The 11,486-nt window shown below is 39.6% G+C and overlaps 1 protein-coding gene across 1 annotated transcript in view; it reads left to right on the top strand.

Annotated features, from left to right (window-relative positions):
- Positions 1 to 2,780: 2,780 nt before the first annotated feature.
- Positions 2,781 to 11,486, top strand: part of LOC137983385 (bone morphogenetic protein 1-like) — a 24,234-nt gene continuing 15,528 nt past the window's right edge. The window contains exon 1 of the mRNA XM_068830598.1: positions 2,781 to 2,946. Coding sequence (XP_068686699.1) covers positions 2,878 to 2,946 — 69 coding nt within the window. The 5' untranslated portion in view covers positions 2,781 to 2,877. The remainder of the gene's footprint in view (positions 2,947 to 11,486) is intronic.

Raw genomic sequence — 11,486 nt, 5'->3', positions numbered from 1 at the left:
CTCGGCGAAAGAACCATCTGCTCTGATCTGTAACATACCCAGCTCTTGAAGGGTACTTTTGCTGATGAGGGGTGGGGAGTTGATTCTTCCTCTGGTCACAGCAAATCTTACGACTGCTCCACAGGTCTGGTTCCTTATTGTGGCTGTAAACTCTCCTTTCACGGGTAGCTCACTCTGCAAGGTGCTTAACTTTACTCTGCTCGGTTGTAGTGTAAGTTTCACACTGGACCGGTTTGTCAATGCTTTAAATTGGTGTTCATCCATGACATTTACTTCTGCTCCGCTGTCAGGCTCAGCTCTTACATCAACATCTTCTATCTTCACTGATACGGTTCTGTCTTCACCATCGGTTTTGATTTTCTTCACTTGCTTCAGGTGTCTTACGGCTTGGCAGAAGAACTCGTCATCGGAACTTGTTGAGTTGTCGGCATCTTCTCCTTCAGTGGTTCTCTTTACACGGCGCTTGTGCCTTGGATTCTCTGGTGGCTTGTGATCGCGTTTTTGGTCGTTGCCTTTCTTACTGTTGTGCGGGCCTTTAGACTTACACACTGAACTGAAGTGGTTGAACTTTTGACATTTCATACATTTTTTCCCATACGCTGGACAGTTCTTGCCTTCCTCGTGTGTGCCTATTTGTCCGCAGTATCCACAGGGTTGCTTTCCTTTACCGCTTTGTTTGTCCTTGAGTGAATGCCACTTCTCGAAGCGTCGCCCAAGTTTCTTCACGTCTTGATGAATTTTCATGTCGCTTATTTGAAGCGATGTGTCTTCAATTTGAGCAGCTTCGGTTAAAAACCGTGTCAAATCCCATTTCTTGTTGATGGCTTTTTGTATAAGCGATCGATTCTGTGTTGTTTGGATGAGGTGTTCCAAGATTCGTTCATCGCAATTGGCTTCGAATTCGCAGTCATTGGCTTTCTCCCTCAAACGTGCAGCGTACGCGTTCGTTGTTTCGTCATGTGTCGGTCTCATTTTGAGGAATACGTATCTCGCGTGGTGTTTATTTTTCTTCGGTTTGAAGTAGTCATTTAGCTTCTTTCTCAACTTGTCGTACTCGTTAGCGCCATCTGTCGGGGTTGGTAAACTTTTCTCCAGGCGAGCGATCTCTTTCACGCCATAAATGATGAGTGCATCTTTCTTGTCGAGCGGTTCCGTAATCTTGAAGTATCTGAATTCCCGTTCGATTTCTTCAAGCCAGTCGTCCCACGCTTTCCCTTTTACTATCGGGTCATCTCCTGGGATAAATGGTTGAGACTTTAGATTTCTCGTTGCCGTGATAACTTGAACTGGAGCTGCTGCGCCAGCATCTGCTTGTTCCGTGTGAGACATGTTTTGTCGATCGATCGATTCACGCGTTGAAGTATTTTGCCTGCTTGCCTCTCTCGCTGGGCTTCAGACTTGGCTTGCTAGATTTCTCTTGTAATTCAACGTGTTTATCCTCGTCGCCAGTGTAACAACCGCGAGTCTTCTCTGTTTAAATGCCGTTTAATAACATAAGCTATCACTTTGCCGACTACATCTCACAACGTGGCACTACAAAAGACGATAGGTATGCACATGTGCAAAACTGAACTATACTGGAATTGTCGGAATGCTGGACTGGATATTACAGCTATGAGTCATCAAATCCACATGAATACAACTTGAACAAATCAAACTGATCCAAATCCATCAAATCCAAGCAATCCAGAACATATCAGAGACCTAAACAGAAAAGCATAAAACCATTTAAGAAAAGCTATGCAGAGCTTAAGGCTAAACCAAACTGAGATTTGTCAAGGTCAAGACTCTATTAGTGATAAGATAATACATGGCCCTGAATATGTATGCACTTGCTGTGATCATTTATGGTTCAGATTATCTGTTTCTAAGTGTAACAGTATCAAATATAGTGATAAATATTCGCAAGGTTTGTTGGAGGAATGTATAACTGGCACAAAAAGTGTTAATATTACTGAATGGATCTGCTCTACTTGCTAAACCTGATGACATTAACAATATGACCTGGCAACAAAAATCAGACCTTATGCTAAATTACCCTGTCATCTGTGCAACGAATTTTGAACACATGGTACAGCTCTTTATAGAGGATGTGTTAACGAGTAATCTTATGCCTATTGGAGAAATGGTATACTTATTTCACAGGGTTGAATTCCAGCAAAGGGGATTACCTCACATAAATGCATTACTTTGGGTATCTAGTTGCAGACGAGAGCCCACCGTGCTGTTACAAAATTATCCAACTATCAATGATAATGCATAAAAAAAACTTTAGCCTGCCAATTTTAAGCAATCGCGGTAAGTTAAACTTTCATATCCACGAGTAACGACAGTGGCACTTTGATTCATTCTCCTTACAAGTTTATAGTCACTGTGTGGTGTGAAGGTGAAGAGCGCTCAATACCATTACAAGTAGAGCGAAAAAAAAGTAAACACACAAGGCAAAGATATATATTTATATAGGTTGAATGAAAAGTGGAGTCAAAAGCAAACTACTCACAGGTCCATGTTTAATGTAGGGGACAGACGTTTCGCCCTTCGGGCTTCTTCAGTGTTCACGATACAAGCTAAAAACTAAAAAAATACTTGGCTGGAACTAAGACTAGGTTTACACTAGAGGAAACTGTTCCGGATTCGTGATGAATCCGGAACGTTTTAGTACCGGATTAGTTTTGCCGTTTACACAAAGGTGGACGAATCCGACATAAAACCTTCCCGGTTTGGTCGTGTCTCCGGAGATTTTGAATCAGGAATCTAAAGTGGGGACTTTGAATCCGAAAACTTTTGAATCCGGAAAGTTTTGTCGTGTAAACGATTTTGATCTCGAATCGGGATATTTTTCCGCCTGCGATCTTTTGAGTTTGCAGTAAAACCAAAATGGAGGATCTGGTGCCAACATTGCTTACGGTCTCCGGTTGCCTAATCTTGTTGCAGGTTCAGGCACAGGTAACCCAGGCTCACTGTGTGCGTCACGTAGGTATTAAAATATAGAGAACATACGAGGCGAAGTTTAGGTCTGAAAATTTGCTAGGAAATGGAGACCATGTGGTGAGCTGTTGTTGTCTTTAATACGTGCACGAAGTTTCGGGAAAAATGGTCCGCGTTCACCTCCCTTCATAGTGTAGTAACAAGGTAGGAGACTGAAGCCAGTGTCGGGACTCCAATCGACCCAAAACAAGCACGATTTTCGCGAAAATCGAATCCAGTCGCTAAATAAACACACCAGGTTCGTGGAACAGGAATTTCTCTAAACCATGAATCCACTGAAGCATCTCCAGGTAGCAACGCGATGCCACCAGGCTGCGTAGAACTTGTAAGTTGACCTGCTAAAATGGCGGCGCGACAGCGTTGTCCTCGCGAAGTGTCCAATTCAAAATGGCACTGAACTCGGGACGCCTGGTGACGAGTATAATGAGTTCTGGAGGGAGGGGAGTCCCAGATTGCTCAGTGAGTTTTGTTTTGAGCAATTTGGGACTCCGAATATTCTTTCAGTGTAAACGCTTACGAATCCGAATACTCTAAATTTGATGAATCCGGAAATATTAACGAATCCGGAACAATTTCCTCTACTGTAAACCTAGTCTAAGTTGGTTACAAGATCTTAAATATGTGAAAAAGTGATAGTTACGAAATAAACAGATTGCTTAATTGCATGAAATTTACAAACAAGTGCTAATGAATTGGTGACAAAATAGGCTAGCTTATAGACAGAAAAAACAACTTTCACAATAGTACATAATTTGTAAGTTCCCAATATCTCGCAAAGTGAACAATGCAGAGTTAATCATGGCAGGTAACCATCACAATAAAAAATTAAAAAGTATTATATCTAATTTAAAGTTATAAGGAATTTGAGGGAAAAAATATTTGAATAGAAAAGAGTATGTCTGAAAGTGACTAAAAAATACATAAAACTTATTAGCTGAACCTAATTCTATTTTTTTGAGTTAAACTCTGATGGTTTGTTAAGGCCGTGGGGATGAAGAGTACACAACTGGGAGCACCAGAGAGCTCCCCTTGTGAGTAAACGCCTATCAATGTGATCTTCACTTTCATTAACAACTTTTTCGATGACTATGAATTCAAAGTCAGACATCCGGTGTTCAACCTTATTGAAACGCACCGCTAATTCGCACGTAGTCTTGTTAGCAGTAAGCATAGCCGATTTGTGATTCCGAAACCTGACCTTGAATTCATTGGATGTTGAACCCACGTACTGAAACCTACACTTCTTGCAAGTGGCCAAATAAATTACGTTCTTAGATTTGCAATCAAGATGTTGCTTAATAGTGTAATAACGATCTGTTCCAGCGTTGTAAAAAATCTTATCCTCCTTTAAAAAGTTCTTACATAAATCACATTTTTTTGCTACATTTAAAACAACCTGTAGCAGAATGGTCGTTGTTACTATAATAAGATCCCTTGTGTCCCGCTAGGAGCTCTTTGATGTTTTTGGCCCTTCTATAAGATGGAATGATTGACCCTTTGGGAAAAATCTGTGCTAAAGTGGGTGAATCATGAATGAAATGGCTATAAGACTTAATGATTTTACCAATGTTGGGCAAATGTGGGTTAAAATTAACCACAAGGGGAAAAATAACCTTTTTCTCTCGTTCTTTAGGTGAAAGGAGGTCATCCCTGGGTGTATCTTTGGCCTTATAAAATTGTGTTTTAACTTTAGACGGGTGGTAACCACGATCAACTAGATAATTCTGATATTCCTTGCTACGTTCTTCAAACTTTTCAATTGTGAAACAATTTCTGCGAACTCTTGTAGAAACTCCGAACGGGATAGCCCTGGTACAAAGAGATGGGTGGGCACTGTTACGCAATAAATAGATGTGATGATTCGTAGGTTGGAATAGATATCTGTCTGAATAAACTATTTGTTCACTGGAGCTGTTTTTGACAACTGCCAGTTCACCCTTACTGCTGCCGATGTTGGCTACCCTATCGACCATGCCACAATTCCAGTGAAGAGATTCAAGAGAATCCTGCCCCTCATAGATAGCAACGATGAACTGTGAACAAACTTTTGTTATTCCTTTTTATCACGACTAAATTTCCACTATTAGTTGACGATACTTTCTTGATTTTGATACTTTTTTGAAGTAAGAATTTTAAGCGTTGTTTTCAATGAAAGAATTGTTTTCGACAATGATGCCTGCCCGAAAAAAATTTATTGGCATGCCAATTATCTGTCATTTATCTTTGCATTTTATCCAATTTGTTATGAGGATCAGTAACCGAACCGTAAATTGAAAGCTAAAATGACAAAGGAGTGCTTAAGCCTAATCACTGAAGCGAGCGCTTAGGCTTAATTAGCAAACGAGTGCTATTTTCGTCCCACGAACTCGTGAAAAGGGTTGTCAATGAACCGAACCGTAAATTGAAAGCTAAAATGATAAAAGAGAGTTTAGACCTAATCACTGAAACGAGGGCTTAGGCTTAATCAGTAAACGAGCGCTATTTTCTTCACACGATTCCGTGAAAAATGTAGTTAACAAACCGTAAAATTCACAATCGATCACTGCTTAATTTGCTAGTCATGATTTTAGAACGATAAATAGGAGGTTTTCACGTGACGTCATCGCGGCCATGTTGGTGGACGAAAACAAAAGATCTCTGATTAGCTTCTTTTGCTCGTCCACCAGCAATTGTACATTGCAGCATTGTTATCTTTGTCTCTAGAGATTGGTTGCAAACTCCCTATACTCTTTTGAATAAATTACATACTTCAACTTGAATTTGTTAGATTTCAACTTCACTACACAGACAAATGAGATCCATTAGGTTTATTTTGGTTTCTTTTGGCCTCATACCAGCAGCAGGCATGAACCACCTTCATGCGAAACTATAACAACAACTAACAATCTACAGGAAAGCGATTCCCCGTGACACCGCCTGATACGAAAAACCAAAAAACCTCCGTAAGGGACAAAAACTGGAAACGTATTCCCCGAACCAATGCGGTGCCACGATCCCCCCGGGGTTTAAAGCGTCTCTATTTACAAAACAATAACAATTCATTAAAAGAAACAAAAGTTACACGGACTGATGGAGGCCTAGAATGGCTCACCACGTGATGAACTAACACTTTATAGACAACCTGATACCCATCATGCCTCGCACCAATCGAGACCCAGACCCTTCTGTTCCCGGCGTGCCGTACAAATATCAATTTCTGTCTTATTCGCACGGTCAACCGTCAGAAATTACATTTTCTGCGTACCGAGCAGCCAGCTACGCAGAACTTTAGTGTTGTAGAGTTAATCTTTCTAATAACACATTCCCTATAAATTATTGAAACCGGTTTGGACAACCTTAAAGTAAGCCATTTAGTAATATCGCACCAGACCGTTTGTTGACACACTATAGCAGTTCGCGTTTGGAAGATGAACTGATTTTCATTTCCATAAAACGGTTTAATAGTAATGACTAGAGAATTTCTTATCTTCCTATTTCGTTTATTCTTTGAGTGAACCATTTGACAAAAGGCAACAAGACTACTTGAATGTATTTAGGCTGCATCGTTTCTTCATCATTTAGTGTGTTCTTCACTGCGCCAATGAAGCAGTTCACGTTGCTCTATTCCTTTTGACATACTTCGTATTTTTGGAGGTGAAGGCTGCCCATAAATCACTCTTGTAAGTAGCTTTCAAACAGATCCTTGGGTGTTCCTGTTGAAAGTATGTACTTCGTGTAACTCCCTGCGGTTTAGTTTCATGCCCAGCGTGTGGACGCGCGTGTCTGTGTTGACAACGTTTAGCAGAGGATTATCTTTGAGATGAGGATAGCCCTAGTCTGCAAGCAATCTCGAATTTTCCCGGCACATATTTCTCATACCCACGGACTTGACATTATTTAAGTGTGGATTGTTACCTACCAGATGAAGGACACAGGCCTTGGTTTCCCAGCAAATGCGAATGATGCTGCTATCGTGATACTTCACCTGCCAAAATTGCACTTCTTTCTTTCAAAAGTTGTACTAGGATCGCCTATTGGCCCTTACCGCTGTTTTACGATTCTACCTGCACAAACCTCCTGGCATTAGCTTTTTAGCAACTATTCACCGAAGTGGAGCTCGGAGGTCAATAGCAGAGGATATCCGGAGTTTGAGTAGTCAATGAGGGTCCCCTATACCCCTTTGTAAAACTCAGTCACGCAAAAATATTTCGCCTTTTCACGCGTCACGAATAACAGTCAAAATTCTTTCACGTTCACGCGAAATTCGAGACGATCACGTTTCACGTAAAAATAAAAAGGAAATTCACGAATTAATATTTTCACTTCTTGTAACCTTTCTATAAAGGTGTTTATCCTCCGAGTTTGGCTCTTCGATCGAGTGATCATCTAAATCGCAGGTCTGTCTGACCTGCAGAGATTCCAACCTCTTTTGAGTTTTGAAGGAAATTAGGGCGTATTTTTTAGCGCCGAAGGCACGAGTCTGTAGGAGGGGTCCGGGGTATCCCCCTCCCCCAGGAAATTTTGCAAATTAAGTTTCTTTCAAGTGGCATTTCCTGCATTTTGACACCATTTTTGTAATATTCTATAAGGTCTTTATTCTTACCACTGGAGTCCCGCCATTTTTGGACTTGCATGGAGTAAGACTGCGGGCCTTACGAGTTTTCTCAACACAGGGTTTTCAATGGGGAGACTGGGCGAGACATAGGATACTCCTGAGGATAGATATTAAACGTTTTACACTCAGATCGCAAAAAAGTACTTAAGTTAAGCTTTTTTTTTTCCTTGTTTTCAGAATTTCATGATTAATCGGGAAAATCTGATAAAAGTCGGGAAAGCGGGAGGGAACACATCAAATCGGGAGGGTTGGAATCTCTGGACTTGTCCTTGTCTGATGGAGTCACATTTCGACTTCTAACTGATGCGACCCTTTACTACTTCTAGTCTTTTCTAGAGTAAGAAAAATAATCTAAGATTTGTGTGTTTGCACGCCCCGGTTCGCCGTCATTCGCTGTAGATGACTGTTTTTCTACTGAAAATTCGATTGTTAGTCTTCTGGACTGTCGTTGAATTATTTGCACGGTTAGTCCGTTATATTTATGTATGTAGCGTCTGTGCACGAAAGCCAAAATATTGGTCAATATTCCGACTATTCCCGCTCTAACGAACAAAAGTTGGTTCATACACTTCACATAAAAAAATAGGAAAAATTCCCCTCTCTCTTTTGAAGCCGGTTCACTTCAAACCAGCCCTACGTCAGAGCACATGGTTCCACTCTTGCTGAGGTTGTCTGTCAGCATACGCGACAAAAGATGACGTAATGTCTTATCTTATTTGTTCAAAAACCATTGGTGGTCTATTTTATGACTTTCAATATGAAATCCATGTCCCATCAAAACCTAATCAAAGCCGTTCGAAAGCAACACGTGCATTTCTAAAACAATAAAATGGCTGGAAATTCATCACGCAAAAAACAGTGGTTCACGAATCACGTTTAATTCAAATCTTCATTCACGGGTCACGTTTAATGAAAAAAAATCGTTCCCGTGGACATGAAAAGATCTTACCATCTTTAATCACGAATCAGGAAGAAAAAAAATTCTAAATCACGATTCACGAGAAAATAAATCGCCCAATCACGCTTCACGTAAAAAGTATAGGGCACCCTCGTCAATCAGTGGGGCGTTTAACGCTGCTATCCACTGTTTTACTATATACTAAATCAAGTTATCACTATTTGGTTTCAATACGTTGATGATACTTTCCCTCTGTTCGACAGTAAAAATCAATGTTATTCAATTTCTACAGAATAACAATAGCTGCCATGCAAACATCAAAATTACTATAGAGTTTGAAGAAAATAATGTGATTCCGTTTCTTGATGTACTTATCAAACGTCGTAATCATACTTTTTCAACATCAATTAATCCAAAGAAAACTTTCACTGGTCTTTACACAAAATGGGATTCGTTCACACCTCGAAAATACAAAGTAAATCTGATTTGCTCGTCGTCTCGTTTGTTGCAAATGAATGAATCAATTAACTCTATTTAATTTTACTAGCTTAATTATCATGGTAGTCCCTTCTCAAAAACGCTTTAAAACTATTTATCACCAATCGTCTTTGGATGCACTTAAAACTGAAGTTGCTATCACAAAACGGTTCCCCCAGAGGTGCTCTTAATTATAACATGAATGATGTCTTACAAAAGCTATACACAAAACAAACCATTGACCCCAACAATCACAGTTCCCAAGAAGAAAATATTCTTAGTTTTACCGCTTTAATATTTAGGGCTTCAAAGCAAAATCGTTAGTAAACAAATGATGTGTATAAATGAATTATATGCGTGCGTTGACCTTAGAGTGATTTTTCAAAGCACTCGTCGCATGAAATCTTTCTTTCCTTGCAAAGATCAACTTAGCCGTGGCCAAATGTCAAAGATTGTATATTAAGCTGCCTGTTGGGACTGCAATAATTTTTATATCGGAAAAACTAAAAGACGATTGCAGGACAGAAAAACAAATTCACAACCTTTCCAACTTTTATAGACTCGACGTTTTAATATTTTGAAGGTCGCGTTCGCAAATTTGAAATCTACAACTGTAATCTTTTTTTGTGGTTATGGTTTTCATGCACCTCATTTCCATCCATTGTAAAATAAATCTGCAATCATATTTGTCTTTTTTCGGACTTTGATTTGAATTAAGTCTTAAGTACGTTTTTTGAGTGGTAAAGAGAGGCGAACACTTCAGCAACTCAATGTTTTTTTTAAAATTTACTTTAATAGTTATCTTTTCCCCTGAAGAAATATCAAACGAACATCGTATGTGGAAAAACTTACACACAGAGTTTTCTGAATAACTCAAGTGAAACTCAATCTGAATTCCGGTTTCCATGAAACTTGCACAGAACTAAGAAAAACGCGAAGAAGGATAATGGACAAATCATCAAGCGTTGTTCCTTGCTTAAGAAAAAAAAAAACACACAGAAACGCTTGCTATGAAGGCCAACTAAAATTCTCTCGAACCTTTTTGTTTATCAGCACATTGAATATAGTAATAGTGAACTTCTTCTAGCAAGTATACGATGTACAGAAAATTTTGGCAACTCTGGAACTTGATCCAAAAATCAATGAGCAACAATCTAGTTGCCATTGAGATCTGCTCGTTCGATTCGTTACGGATTCCTCTTTGCCAGATTCAGGCTTCATGGCACATTATGCTGCTTACGGGAATCCTGGGAGCGGAAACTGCCTGTCTCTACAACGTAAGGAAATACTCACTGAGCATGTCCAGGAATGACACTAATTAGATGCAAACAGATTTTGATAAGCCTTACCAAGTGTCCTCTTACCCTTCTCCTAACTTTGGAATTACTCATATCTAGAAACTAGCAGTAATCAGAGATTAGGGAGTATGTTTGAGCTGCCTTACTTATGTTGATATAGTCAGATCCGTTCATTATTTTACATTTTTTACGTTTGATGTTTGTTTGTTTGTTGTGTGGAGGTTTTGTTGGGTTTTTAGTTTATCGTCACATTTACATGTTCTATTGATCCAACTAATATATGTTAGCAGAGGTTTGAGAATCGATACTACTGACCAGGGTAGACTTTCCATTTTCTGAAACTGTACCGTGCGACTCAACCAATAATACCTCTCGTTTCACCAATGTGCTCGATCACCACAAAAATGCAGGTCTGTTCTTTGTATTTTCAAAGCGACCGTGTTAACTAAAATAATTAAAGAATGTAAATATAACGAAATCATTCAATACTCTTATTATTTTCCTCTATTCTCAACTGCCACTATCTAACTATGTAAACAGAGCTGAAACCGAAGCAAACAAAAGTATACTCAAAATCTGTCTGCGTCTGTTAAAAAGATAGGTAACAGTAAGGCTTTCTGTTACGGTAGATAGGGTTTTGCCTAGGTCAAAACACAGATTCGATCTGCGACCAGTAACAAATGCACAAATATTTTTTTAGTACTATATCCTGTTGCAAATATATGGGTACCGTGATTGCTGCAGAAAATAAATACTCTTTGTTGGGCGGTCGAGATTTTTTCGGCGTTTTAATCTAAATACCTACATAGGGCTGGCAGAAATAGCAATGAATGATTTTCGTCATACTTAATTTGCTTACCTTTTTTGTTGTTTTATCAGACCGTTCACACAATGGACAATAGAAAAGGGATTTGGCTTGATTCTTCGGGGGGGAGCGTTGCGTGACATCGCAAAAAACCGCTGCGAAAGAGACAAACTTGTTATTAAACATCAATAAATAAACACAATTTCACGCGCGGAGAAAAACATTTAAAAAAAAAGCGCTCCAAGCTAAGTCGCAGGCAGCGCAGGTTAACCCGAGCAAATCAAGCACATGTTCTGAGCCTGCAATATTCTGTTCCTTACGTCACGGCGCGAGTAATCAGTGTCACGAAAATTGTCAAATCGGCACGATTAGTAAGCGTCTCGCTTTGCTCGAACGCAATAAACGCGATAACAATCGCAAAGTTTC

The sequence above is a fragment of the Montipora foliosa genome, chromosome 13 (assembly GCF_036669935.1).
Source record: "Montipora foliosa isolate CH-2021 chromosome 13, ASM3666993v2, whole genome shotgun sequence".
Classification (NCBI taxonomy): Eukaryota; Metazoa; Cnidaria; class Anthozoa; order Scleractinia; family Acroporidae; genus Montipora; species Montipora foliosa.
The sequence above is the reverse complement of the archived record's forward strand: the minus strand, read 5'-3'. Positions and strand labels throughout refer to the sequence as shown.